Source organism: Camelina sativa, chromosome 9 (assembly GCF_030686135.1).
Source record: "Camelina sativa cultivar CO46 ecotype springtype chromosome 9, ASM3068613v1".
In the NCBI taxonomy this organism is placed as follows: domain Eukaryota; kingdom Viridiplantae; phylum Streptophyta; class Magnoliopsida; order Brassicales; family Brassicaceae; genus Camelina; species Camelina sativa.
Window position 1 is genome coordinate 39,045,431 of NC_141888.1, and position 12,914 is coordinate 39,058,344.

At 33.2% G+C, this 12,914-nt stretch overlaps 3 protein-coding genes across 4 annotated transcripts; 2 read left to right on the top strand and 1 right to left on the bottom strand.

Moving 5' to 3' along the window:
* Nucleotides 1-1,153: 1,153 nt before the first annotated feature.
* LOC104713838 (serine carboxypeptidase-like 22) lies at nucleotides 1,154-6,700 on the top strand. The gene is made up of 8 exons (XM_010431051.3): nucleotides 1,154-1,511; nucleotides 4,306-4,413; nucleotides 4,495-4,590; nucleotides 4,676-4,768; nucleotides 5,016-5,101; nucleotides 5,205-5,620; nucleotides 5,962-6,063; nucleotides 6,153-6,700. The coding sequence occupies exons 1-8, from the start codon at nucleotides 1,259-1,261 to the stop codon at nucleotides 6,403-6,405; spliced, it is 1,407 nt and encodes a 468-aa protein (XP_010429353.1). The 5' UTR covers nucleotides 1,154-1,258; the 3' UTR covers nucleotides 6,406-6,700.
* A 323-nt stretch (nucleotides 6,701-7,023) lies between these two features.
* LOC104713841 (putative serine carboxypeptidase-like 23) lies at nucleotides 7,024-11,130 on the top strand. Of its 2 annotated transcripts, XM_010431053.3 has the most exons (8): nucleotides 7,024-7,371; nucleotides 9,158-9,265; nucleotides 9,358-9,453; nucleotides 9,536-9,628; nucleotides 9,736-9,824; nucleotides 9,954-10,432; nucleotides 10,502-10,607; nucleotides 10,683-11,130. In XM_010431053.3, exons 1-8 carry the CDS (start codon nucleotides 7,125-7,127, stop codon nucleotides 10,827-10,829), a joined length of 1,365 nt encoding a protein of 454 aa, XP_010429355.2. In that variant the 5' UTR covers nucleotides 7,024-7,124; the 3' UTR covers nucleotides 10,830-11,130. The 2 variants fall into 2 exon arrangements, with proteins under 2 accessions (XP_010429355.2, XP_087320882.1); XM_087464756.1 differs by lacking the exons at nucleotides 10,502-10,607; nucleotides 10,683-11,130 and having other exon boundaries at nucleotides 7,032-7,371; nucleotides 9,954-10,436.
* On the bottom strand, nucleotides 10,893-12,891 carry LOC104713840 (nucleoid-associated protein At2g24020, chloroplastic). The gene is made up of 7 exons (XM_010431052.3): nucleotides 12,501-12,891; nucleotides 12,119-12,276; nucleotides 11,894-11,994; nucleotides 11,747-11,786; nucleotides 11,378-11,449; nucleotides 11,221-11,277; nucleotides 10,893-11,129 (listed from the first exon to the last, which is right to left on the bottom strand). Exons 1-7 carry the CDS (start codon nucleotides 12,559-12,561, stop codon nucleotides 11,055-11,057), a joined length of 564 nt encoding a protein of 187 aa, XP_010429354.1. The 5' UTR covers nucleotides 12,562-12,891; the 3' UTR covers nucleotides 10,893-11,054.
* Between the last annotated feature and the right edge of the window lie 23 nt (nucleotides 12,892-12,914).

Below are 12,914 nucleotides of genomic sequence, written 5' to 3' on the forward strand. Positions count from 1 at the left end.
TAATTGGTATTAATTATATATAAAAAAATAATCGAATGGGGGTCAAAAGTGCATGATTTTGACCAACTACAGTAGTGCATGATTTTTGACCAACTATTTCACCAAAAATTAATCAAATACACCATTAATTTTTTTTAAACTTTAATAAGGTTCATCATATGGCACCCCCTCACGTCCACATAGGTCTGCCGCTGCGACAACCATGGGTTTCGATCATGTACTTCCACAATATATAAAATATTTTCTTGGTTACCTAAGAAAATTCCTTTCACTCCTATATGTGATAGCAAATGTGAGAAAGTAACTGGAAACGCGAAAAGACACTTCTTTACGTTGTTCACCGACCTAATGTTGTTGGTTACGTCCACAACTAAAGGAAATCCATTTTTAACACATGAGATACGAAACTTGTGGCAGAATGTTTCATAATTTTTTCATAACACAATGATGGAAGGGGTAACAAGAGTATGTACAAGGAATTGTCTACAAATATGAGATGTAGTCGACGTATCTTTTAGTTATCTTCCAAATTAGATATGACAATACTACATTTTTGATACGACACTAAAAACACTAATCGAAAATACCTTTGAGTAAACAATATTGAGGATATCCCAATAGCAACAAAAATGATAAATTATTAATTAAAATCCACTATTGTTATTTTAATATTTCACATTATTTAAAATTATCAGTTGATCAATGGCCATTAAGTTTTTTTTTTTTTGTTTCTTTAATCCTTATATCTCATTTTTGAAAAATACAAATTACTTTTGCTCTTTACTAGATATGCATAGTTTTCCTTTTCTTAATAGATGATGGAGTCTATAATTGTAACACCTATTGGTCAATTACCATGAAAGACAGAAGGACGACACATAACTTAGTATATATATTAATATATATACACATTACTCGTAATCAAATTATTTTACTAAGGCGCATAATAATTTTTTTTCTTCTAGAGAGAGAGAGAGAGAGAGAGAGAGAGAGAGAGAGAGAGAGAGAGAGAGAGAAGATGGTCCACATTGTGCAATGAATGACTCACCAAAACACATTACACAAGAACCCTCCAAAACCCCATCCATCCATCCTTATGTCTCTCCCATACATGACAAAAATATATATACATACACATAACACACGCATATATGTATAAAAATTAGTGGTAGTAACAAGTCCTTCACCATTCTATCGATCGAACAATAAACCAATAGAAGAAAAAACACACTGTAGTGAATGAGTGAGAGAAAGAGAAATGGCAAGAACCCACTTAATCTCTCTTCTACTAGTGCTCTCATCAACATCAACTTTATCAACATTACCATCATCAAAAGAGCAAGAAGAGGACAGGATCAAATCACTTCCAGGGCAACCAAAAGTAGGATTCTCACAGTTTGCGGGTTATGTGACAGTAAACGAATCACACGGTCGATCACTCTTCTACTGGCTCACTGAGTCATCATCTCAGTCTACTCACACCAAACCACTTCTTCTTTGGCTTAATGGAGGTTAGATTATTTTGCCTCCCGACGTCCATTCATATTTTTATATCCACACACATGTCTTTAGTGTTTCTTCATACTCTTATCATAAGAGCCTTATATATATATATATATATTTTTTTTTTGTGATTTTTATTTTCTTTTTGAAATTGAAATTCTAGTTCCTAGATCTATTTGAACCTGAACAAAAATATGCTTCGGCAAATACATTCATCTCCGAGTGGACCATTGTATTCAAACTCGATTCGGTACAAATGACAAAATTAAAATACTCAATGTCAACATAAATGTTAGGAAATATAAGAGATCTATATATATACGAATAATAAATAAAAGATATATACCAATACACTCATTACCCATTGATTATTAGGAATTCATGAAACTTAGCAACTATTTAAAACTATTTTACTCCTTTTTTGGGTTAAATTTAAACAATTTGAATTGATCCTTCAGACAAACTAAAAAATGACTATAATTTGGTTATGGTTATTTAGTTTATATGTATATATTTCTTTTTTGACAACTATATGTTAATTATATATTTATGAAACATAATAAATATATGAAATAGAAACAAATACAAGAGAAGTTTGCATTTGGATCAAATGTCAATAGCTCAACTAGTAAAGTATTTCAAACAAAGCTTACAACTCGCCAGTTCCAGTGACATTTGGGAGAAAGTCAGAAAACTATATAAATCCATTAGGTTTCAGGCCTGAAAGAATATATGAGTTTTAGAATCTTTCAGTTTTTCAAAAAACAAAAAATTGCATTTGAGAAGAAACTAGCTATATTACATGTTCTGGTCTGACATGATATTTACATGTCAAACGGACATACGCCTTCATAGTTATTCAAAAATAAAAGATTACAAATATAATTTAAAATTTTATAAGAAATAATTGTTTGTAATGGTTTTATATTCCTGGCTGACCATATATTGAGTTGCTCGTTTCTTAAATTAATTTAGGTCAGTTACTAGGGTTTCTTAAATAAATATAGTTCCGTTACTTAGAGATCTTGTGAAAAGATTTAAATTTAGGTTTCACTTCACACACAAAGAATCCTAAATTCCTAATGTTTATACATTTGCGATACTACTATATAAAATTTGTATTTTGAAGAGTTGATTATAAGGGAATTCTCTTCTAATATATTTATCCTCGTCAACGTTATATGGAGGCGTACGTCAAAGCTCATTAACATGCGTATTCTTTATTAGACTACCTAAAAGTAAAATATAAAAATACATATATTATACCAATACTTTATGTCTTATCATAGTTTTTTAATTGTGATTAAAGCAAATCAATGTCCACCAAAACAGCATCAACAATCCAATATGAGTCTTATAAGTGAAACATGCCATTGTTGTTATAAAACAAACATAAAGGAAACATGGAATTACTAGTTTCATAGTATTTTTCTCATTTAATATGAATTACTCCAATCATGCGTGCATTTGAGAAAATGTCCACTTTCTCACTAAAATAAGCCCGTAAGGGAATAACATTTGGAATATGCTGTTGGCGGCTACACATATCTACATATCTTGACCATTCAGACGTCAGAGCATGTGCACGACACCGACATATAAAAACATGTATTCACTATCTTTTCACGGCGTAAATAGTAAATACTATATATATATTAAGAGCATACAAGCAAATGTAGCCAAACCTTTATATAACTAAAACAAAAGTAACAAAGGGCAAGCATGAAAAAACATATACTTAAGACATTAAATTACGCGAGTAATCATATTATATATGTCCCATGGATCCGTGTGTGGTACAGTAACAGTAGTATTGGATCTGTTGTCAAAGCGCAATGAACTCGCTATAATGTGTGGATATATATTGCGTTGGCCACTTGATTACTATGGTTTTCAATAAGGGGTTTCTGCAAAACAGAATTTTAAAATCGTAAATTTTTACTTCCCATTTCTAAAAATATGGGTTAATTCTGAAAATTCAAAAATAATGCGTAATATGATCTATCATTATTACTGTCAAATTTGTAAACTGTTGATAAATGTTATATCAAATCAAACGTTTTGTGATAAATGATCCAAATCAAAATTTTTAAAATATTATTTATGTAACTGTAAAAGTTATATTGCTATTATTTTTGACTTCATAAGGTTAATATGCATTTTTCATAGATCGAATAAAGTTACAAAAAATGGAGTTTTGAAAGCTTTTTTTTTTGTATAGGACCCTTTCAAGAAACATGTTTTATTTGGTACTATATTAAAAATGATTTAAAATTTTAGTATTAAAGATTGGGTAAAGAAGGATTGAACAAGAGAAAGGGACATAATTCGTTTCTTTAATCATGAAATATTTTAAATTGTTACTAACTTAACAAAAGCCGGCAGAAGTTAAAAGTAGGGTCGTTCAATTGAAGATCCTGATTTTACTCAGGCAGGACCACAAACACAAAGAAAGCAAAGTTATGATTGGCTAAACTAAACATATGTATTAACTATATTTATCTAAGCACTCTCATCACTTTCAAACATCAACTTCTCATTTATTGCATCTCTCTTTTGTTTTGAGTCTTTTGACATTCGGTAAGAAAGCATGACAAAACCATGCACATGACATGGCCCATAATAAAACCACATTGGAAGATATATAAATCTCTCCTTTACATAGAAAATGTTACATATATGTTGACACTTTACTTTTTTTATGTTCAACTTTTTAGTGAATAAGTAGAAGGAAAAAGCATTAATTGTTTATATACATATAATCGTTAATTAATTTCAATTTGTATGTAATTAACTCCCTAGGACCTGGCTGCTCGTCGATTGCTTATGGAGCGTCGGAGGAGATTGGACCATTTCGGATCACAAAAACTGGTTGCAGTCTTTATCTCAACAACTTTTCTTGGAACACAGGTACTCAATAATTTTTTAATCTTGTTCTTTATCTATGGAATACTCACTTAGTATATAATATTTGTGAATGTGTGATACCAGAGGCAAACCTATTATTTTTGGAATCCCCCGTTGGAGTTGGGTTTTCATACACCAAAACAAGCTCTGATTTCGAAGAATTTGGAGACGAACGTACAGGTCAGATTCACTTTGTTTATTTTATTATTTATACAACGAAGCTCACGATATTGATTATGTGATTCATTAACTCTGTGTGTTGCAGCTCAGGAAAATTTGATATTTCTAATTAAATGGATGTCAAGATTTCCTCAGTACCAATATAGAGATTTCTACATTGTAGGTGAAAGCTACGCCGGTATGTCACTATATACAGTAAAACCTTAATAAATTAATAGTAGACTATAGTATTTTATTTCATTTATCGATATAGAAATTTAACTAAAAAAATAATTTAGAACTGTAGAAATATATTGGTTTATCGAGATATAAAGAAAAAGAGGTTATACTCTAACATACAAACCAAGACTCAAGTCTTAATCATAGCGGCAGCAATTCAAAACATGCCATTATGTATTAATATTTTTTCACGTCTATCTTAACAGGTCATTATGTTCCTCAGCTTGCCAAAAAGATTCAAGAGTACAATAACGCCTCAAAAAAACCAATTATCAATCTCAAAGGTTTCATGGTAAAAAAAAAAAGTCTATTTATCACATTTTATAAACTATATCACCAGCCCATATTTGTAATTAAGAAAATATGAATTTATGTCCATAATCTCTCCTTATAAGGTTGGAAACCCAGAGATGGACAAAAACAGCGACAAACTCGGGACCATAACATATTGGTGGTCTCACGCCATGATCTCCGACACTTCCTACAATTCCATCCTCCAAAACTGCGATTTCGCGGCAGATAGATTCTCGAAAGAATGTGACTCAGCCATTTATAACGCTGCGGCTGACTTTGGCGACATAGATCAGTACAGCATATATACACCCAAGTGTGTACCACTACAACAACGTCAAACGAACCAAACCAAGTTTGTGGAGATGATGAATATGCATATAACTAAACGGTTTTTAGTAGATGAGTATGACCCTTGTACCGAAAACTACGCCGAGATATATTATAACCGGCCTGAGGTACAACGAGCCATGCACGCTAACCAAACTGTCATCATTCCATATAAGTGGACCGCTTGCAGGTATTCTCAATGCTCATCGACACTGAATTAGAACGGTCAAATTATTATATAAATGGAACTGACTCGAACCAAAAATAACTGTTTAGTGCTACAATCATTTTAAACAATTGTGGTTAGTAATTTAATTAATGAAAATTCACATAACATTTTACTAACTAGTCAAATATAAAAATTCACTTGTTCTTTCTTTAAAAAAAAAATCTAACAAATACAAGATACAAGACTTTTTCTGAACCAAATCGTAACCGAAGAAATGATTCAAGTTAAGTTATATTTTTATTAGAACCAGAATATAAAAAAAAAAAAAGGAAACATAAATAACATTTTTTTTTTTGTTTCAGTGACTCGGTGTTTAATAACTGGAATTGGAGAGATTCCGACAATTCAATGTTGCCGATATACAAGGAACTCATTGCTGCTGGTCTAAGGATCTGGGTCTTCAGGTATATTAAAAACTAGTTTTGAAGATATGTAACAAAAGTAATAACACATATCTTTTGGTCATTTAATAATAACATTTTTCTCAATACAGCGGCGATACAGATTCGGTGATTCCAGTGACTGCGACTAGATTTTCCCTCAGCAAACTAAATCTTGCGGTGAAAACTCGCTGGTACCCTTGGTACTCCGGAGATCAGGTAGGAGGACGTACAGAAGTATACGATGGGCTTACCTTTGTGACGGTAAGAGGGGCCGGCCATGAGGTACCATTCTTCCAACCGAAGAGTGCGTTAGTTCTTTTAAGATCATTCTTGGCTGGAGAAGAGCTTCCAAGATCTTATTAGTGATGACCAACATTTGGAGCTCCACTGGTACTTGTACTAGACAATCTTTTAAAGAAACTGCGCCTCAAAGTCCATCAGCTTTGATGTTGGGGGGAGATGACTAATTCACCAGCTCTAGTAATTGACAGAGGAAATTAAGGACCAAATGTGTTTGAAGGTTTTGTTTTAATATCCAATTGATTTGCCGATATCCAAATGTTTTTGAAGCATTCTTGTATTCCACGGAATACAACTGTGAAGGGCCAATACTAATAATGGTCGAGAAATGAAAAATCACTTCAGCCACTTTTTATCATTCTTATGTTCGATGCTTAGTAGATACAGTATAATCGTGGCCAAAACATCCTCTCTTTCAATAAATACTCAGTGTATGATTAACTTATCTATCAAATATTTCTGATTTTTTAAATTCAATACTACTTTATTACAACAATATATTACCCTATCGATTTTTTTTTCTTAAAACAACCAATGAAATACATTATGCAGCCGTTATGCGGTCCTTTGTCAAAAGAGAAAGCGGTCCACATTGTGTAATAAATAACTCCGCATTCAGTAAAGCACGTCCAATAAAGAACCTCAAAACCACAAAATGTCTTTTCTCACGCTTCACGCTTTGCATATAAACACAATATATACACTGCATGGTCTAACACTAAAGGTTTAAAGCCCATTGAGGAAAAAGCATAGACTATAGTGAAAGAGTGAAAGAAAGAGAAATGGCAAGAACCCACTTAATCTTTCTACTACTAGTGATTTCATCGACATCATTATCATCATCATCAACAACAAGAGAGCAGGAGGAGGACAGGATCAAAGCACTTCCAGGGCAACCAAAAGTTGGGTTCTCACAGTTTTCGGGTTACGTGACTGTAAACGAGTCACATGGTCGATCACTTTTTTACTGGCTCACTGAGTCTTCTTCTTCCTCTCACACGAAACCACTTCTACTTTGGCTCAATGGAGGTTAGATTTTTTTTCCGCCCACTTCAATTTCACTCATATATATATATGCATGGATCTCTATATATAGCTTCATACTTTCATTTGCGTGGTCTTATTTTTGCAAATGCCCCTTGTTTTATTTTATTTATTTCATTTACATGTTTAATCATTCTCTTTGTCTTTCAAAAACATAAAGTTTAAGCATTTTTAAAAATATAATATAATTTCTAAATTATAAATGCAAATGGAAAAAACAATATCATTTGAGTTCACAACAGAAGAGAGGTTGATGTTTTTGTTGAAACAATGCTTTGCAAATAAATAAGGAAATATATAAACTTGATGAATTGTGTACTTTTTTTTTGTTGTATAAAAAATTTACTCAACAATAACTCATGTATTGTGATCATTCAATACATATCTGATTAGTAATATTGATGGTTTGTAAAATATCGGAAAGATATTAATCTGTATGACATATTTAACACTTTGCTCTTGTCCCATTTGAACTTACCCTTTTATTGGTCATAGAACGTTACGGTAGATCTAGATCCCTTACCGCAATATCAGATTTTACATCAAAATGTTCTCAATAAATATATGAAACATTATTTTTGTATTTACTTGGATAACACATTACTAGTCAAAAGTCAAAACCAAAATAAAAGTGAAGTCCACTAACATTACTTTTTTTGTAAAGTTTTAAAGGAACAAAACGTATCACGAGTTTCATATTGCGTTATCTTGAATATTTAATCATTGTCCACCAAAATAACATCAACAACCCAATATGAGTCTCGTAAATGAACCATGCAGCTCCTTTCTCATCATCATTTTACCTTTTAAGGTTTCTTTCTTTCACTGTATATATATATTATAGGAATAATATCATTTTTAAAAATGAAAGAAATTGTAATATTTTTTTATATTATAGTTGAAGGTTGGTAATAATAAATATTTTTTCCACACCAAAAAAATAATAATAATAATTTGTCATATATTTTAGTAAATCTTATATAATATTATTTATTGTTTACATATCATGTTAAAATAATAATTTAAAAGGATGTTTCTTCGAAAGGTTGTCTGATATTTACTTAGAAATTCAGATTCCTTTGGAATTCTTTAGTGAATCTAATTTCTAAAAAAAATTGGATTTAAAAATGGAAAAAAATCAATTAATTTATTTAAACATAATTGTGTATTTTTAAAAAACTTAATTACCCTAATGGCTTGTAAATATAATTGTGTATATTTTAAATTTAATTGGTTTACTGAAATCCTATCAAAAAAATATTTGGAAGTTTAATTAAGAAAAAATATATGGAAATTTAAAAACACCATTAAGATGTTTTTAAGAAAGTTATTGATCTCCGAGTCTTGTAAAATAAACTCCAACATTAAATTAGAAACAAAAATACGAACAAAAAAACAAACTACTTTACTTTAATTTAGAGAGACGACTATTAATGGAAAACATCAAGGTGAGTTTGCACACAAACAAAAAAAAAAACAAGGCCTTTCCCTTATAAGAAATATTTTTCATGAACTAGTTAGTATATTTGGTAGAGTGGAGGATTCCAGTCAGGCTGGTATGGAACTGTCGAATGTTTCCGATTACTTCTTTATTGTTTGTCCAATGGGACAACTGTCTTTTTTTTTTTTTTTTTTTTGTAAAGTTTGTTGTTTATGCATTTGATCATCCTAATAGCTTGTAAGTTAGCTGCTCGTTTCAACTTTCATCCTTTTTCAAACACTTTGGAATGTAAAGAGTTTACATGTAATGATGTAAGTGAGTTCATCGTAGGACCGGGCTGCTCGTCGATTGGTTATGGAGCTTCCGAGGAAATTGGACCGTTTCGGATCGATAAAACTGGTTCCAATCTCTATCTCAACAAGTTTACGTGGAACACAGGTTACTACTATTCTTTTGTTCTGGAATCTCATCGTTGTACTTGTACAATAATTAATCAACCATACTTTGAACCTGTGATTTGTAATGAATAGAAGCAAACATTTTGTTTCTTGAATCGCCCGCCGGAGTTGGATTTTCATACACTAACACAAGCTCCGATCTTATAGATTCAGGGGACGAACGGACTGGTTAGCTTCACTTCTATTTATTTATGTCTTATCAAGCTTTATTTTGTTATCGAGGTGGCTTATGAAAATTTGAATCTTGCAGCTCAAGAAAATTTGATATTTCTAATCAAGTGGATGTCAAGATTTCCTCAGTACCAATATAGAGATTTCTTCATTGCTGGTGAAAGCTATGCTGGTATGAATACACACACACTCTCTCTCTCTCTTGAGCCATTCAGGATTGATTTGGTTTTTTAAGCTAAGGCAATAGACTAATGTATTTGTAATGTCAATGTATTATAGGGCATTATGTTCCTCAACTTGCCAAAAAGATCTATCTCTACAACAAAGCTTTCAACAGCACACCCATCATCAACCTCAAAGGACTCATGGTAAAACTAGCTAGGGTTCTCTTCTATTTATCACATTTCCGAAACCTTCACTCCAAGATTTGTAATAACAAAACAATATAAAGATAAAGATTCATATACCTACTTCTTAATTCATATATTTTTGGACAGGTTGGAAATGGAGATATGGACAAGCATTACGACAGACTAGGAGCCGTCATGTACGCATGGTCACACGCAATGATCTCCGACAGATCCTACAAGTCTGTCCTCAAACACTGCAGCTTCACGACGCATAAAAACTCGGACAAGTGCAGTTGGGCACTCTACTTCGCCACGGTTGTTGAGAGAGGCCAAGTCAATGGGTACAGCATCTACTCACCCTCATGTGTACCACAAACCAACCAGACCAAGTTCCTACATAGACGGCTTTTGGAAGAGGAATACGACCCTTGTACAGAGAACTACTCCGAGATATATTACAACCGTCCTGATGTACAGCGAGCTATGCACGCTAATTTTACCACCATTCCTTATAAGTGGACTACGTGCAATATGGTTTTGAATAAGAACTGGGGAGATTCTGACTTTTCAATGTTGCCAATATACAAGGAACTCATTGCTGTTGGTTTGAGGATCTGGGTGTTTAGGTAATTCATGAAACTAGCTTCAAGTAAAGTACCTTTGGTATCTTTTTAACCACATTTTTTTCAATGCAGTGGCGATACAGACGCAGTTGTTCCAGTGACTGGGACTCGACTTGCTCTCAGCAAACTCAATCTTCCCGTGAAAACTCGTTGGTACCCTTGGTACTCCGAGAAACAGGTAAGTTTCCATCATATTCATACTTTCTTTGCTTATTATGCAGAGCCAATGATTTCACAATGGTGGTGGTGACAGGTGGGAGGATGGACAGAGGTATACGAGGGACTTACCTTTGCAACAGTAAGAGGTGCAGGCCACGAAGTGCCGGTATTACAACCGGAGCGTGCTCTCACTCTTTTAAGATCATTCTTGGCTGGAAAAGAGCTTCCAAGATCTTCTTAGTCACACACAAGACGAGAAAAGGCTCCCTCCAAAAATCTTAAGATGATAGTCTAAGAATGCTTGTATTCGAAGAAGATATATATATATATTGATACATGATGATTAAAGCATGGTATAAAATTGCAATAACGAAAAATATTTTAATGTCTGATCCATAAAAAAAGTACAATGCTCTTTTGCCTCTTCTACCTGTAAAGTTGAATAAGACAACAAAAAAACAGCTTCTTACTTCATTCCTTCGCTGAGACCCGGTGGCATACCTAAGCTCTGCGCAAGGTCGCTCATTCTTTCTTTCATAGCCTATAAAATTCACAAAAGTTCAATTAGAAGAAATGAAAAGAAACAACTACTTTTTTGTTGCATTGTGATAAATGGTTTGTGGTTGCCTTACCACCACACTCTTGGCATGTGCGTCCTTGTATGCTTCTGTAACAAGTTGTGAAAGTTTCTGCCATAGGAAACATACACAACATGAGTAACCATTTGAGGTAGGTATATATGAGCACACGCTTTGAGTGTTCCATAAAAAGGTAGGTATAGGTACTCACTTCAGAGCCTAATTCCATTGCTGCCTCGGTTATATCAGTACGGATTGGTTGCTGGTTACCTGATAATGTAACCTGTAACATTACCAAAAGGTTTCAGTTAACCTGAATTAGTAACAGAAAAAACAAAGAGTTGATATTGTAGAGTGTGGTTCTTGTCAAATTATCCAAAGACATACAAAACAGAAAGCACCCATTCAATGAAAAAATTGAAAAATGCAAATTTTTTCTGAATTCTCACATCCACCAAGAAGAATCTTTTAGGGAAACAGACTCAAATAAGAACCAGAAGAGACGGTGATGAGTCCTTGATGATAGACTCATAGTTAACTTATTTGATATAAAGGCAGTGTTTGCAGGAGTTTCACTAACCTTGACAAGCTCGCCTTCACAATAACCATCAAACTCAGCGCTGCGAAAATGGAACAAAAGCAAACATCGAAACTCAATACACATAGCAGAGAAACTCGATAAAAATTTTATAAAATTTTGTAATGGTAAAATGCGCAGAAGACTTACGCAGCTAACTCTTTTTGGACACGAACAGCTTCCACTTGAACAACCATTTGAGCTTTCTTCACAGTCTCATACATATTCTGCATATTCCCAAATATCCCTGCCTAGGAAAATATCACACAAGAAGAAACATAAACTCATAAAGTTTTCAATATAAACTTCATCTTCTTGAACACATGACTGAAGCGTAACTGAGACATAACAAATCCAATCTTAATGTATGTATACCTTTGATTGTCCGTCTTCACTGTTGTTATCTTTGTTTCCACCTCCGAATAGTCCAGTCACACGGAGAGACCTGTAACCATTTCTTGACTTGTGCTGATTTGGCCATGTCCTAGTACTACTACTACTACTACCTCTCTGCGATTTCAAGCTCGCATTTCCTGAAATTGAACAAGAACAACAATCGAATTTGCAATCCCAAAAAACACATGTAGATACAAAATTACACTTTCAACTCCTACAAATACGATATTTAAAGTCTAATTACCAAAGATTAATCAAAATTCAGATGAATCCCCAATGCACAACAGAGACATATATACCGAAACCTAAACCGAGAGAGAGAGAGAGAGATTAAAAGTATCGATTTTTAAGAGAGACTGACCATGGGAGGAAGGAAAGAGCAAAGATTTGGTGAAATTGGTGGTTGCAGCCATAGACGCCATTGTTATTATACGAAAGAGAGAAGAAGAAGAAGGGGTTTCTGAAATTCGAAGAAGAAGATAAAACCGAAAGCTAATTTTTTCCGAACTACTTTACGCTTCTGTGTGTTGCTGAAGCTCTTAACCAGTGATTTAACGCCACGTCACCTAACTCTTTTTGAGCTTTTAGATTGGTTTTGTACTAATGGCTAGTGACGTCACAAAATAGCGATTGATCCAAAGTTTCTAGATGCAAAAGTATATTGCGAGAAGATCTATACATTGGAGTGTACTATTTTTGGAGTCAGCCAAGATCTGACCCAACACTTGAAATGCCCCTAAATAAACCATATTGGAATTGGACCTTTGCCTAGGCA

What these genes read in the sequence shown, in the direction of transcription:
- LOC104713841 (XM_010431053.3), top strand. Translation starts at nt 7,125, where the DNA reads ATGGCAAGAACCCACTTAATCTTTCTACTACTAGTGATTTCATCGACA. An exon ending in CAAGTTTACGTGGAACACAG is followed by an intron (nt 9,266 to 9,357) that starts GTTACTACTATT and finishes TGTAATGAATAG; the next exon opens with AAGCAAACATTTTGTTTCTT. An exon ending in TTCAGGGGACGAACGGACTG is followed by an intron (nt 9,454 to 9,535) that starts GTTAGCTTCACT and finishes TGAATCTTGCAG; the next exon opens with CTCAAGAAAATTTGATATTT.
- LOC104713838 (XM_010431051.3), top strand. Translation starts at nt 1,259, where the DNA reads ATGGCAAGAACCCACTTAATCTCTCTTCTACTAGTGCTCTCATCAACA. An exon ending in CAACTTTTCTTGGAACACAG is followed by an intron (nt 4,414 to 4,494) that starts GTACTCAATAAT and finishes GTGTGATACCAG; the next exon opens with AGGCAAACCTATTATTTTTG. An exon ending in TGTAGGTGAAAGCTACGCCG is followed by an intron (nt 4,769 to 5,015) that starts GTATGTCACTAT and finishes CTATCTTAACAG; the next exon opens with GTCATTATGTTCCTCAGCTT.
- LOC104713840 (XM_010431052.3), bottom strand. Translation starts at nt 12,561, where the DNA reads ATGGCGTCTATGGCTGCAACCACCAATTTCACCAAATCTTTGCTCTTT. An exon ending in GTGAAGACGGACAATCAAAG is followed by an intron (nt 11,995 to 12,118) that starts GTATACATACAT and finishes ATATTTTCCTAG; the next exon opens with GCAGGGATATTTGGGAATAT. An exon ending in CAATGGAATTAGGCTCTGAA is followed by an intron (nt 11,278 to 11,377) that starts GTGAGTACCTAT and finishes TTCCTATGGCAG; the next exon opens with AAACTTTCACAACTTGTTAC.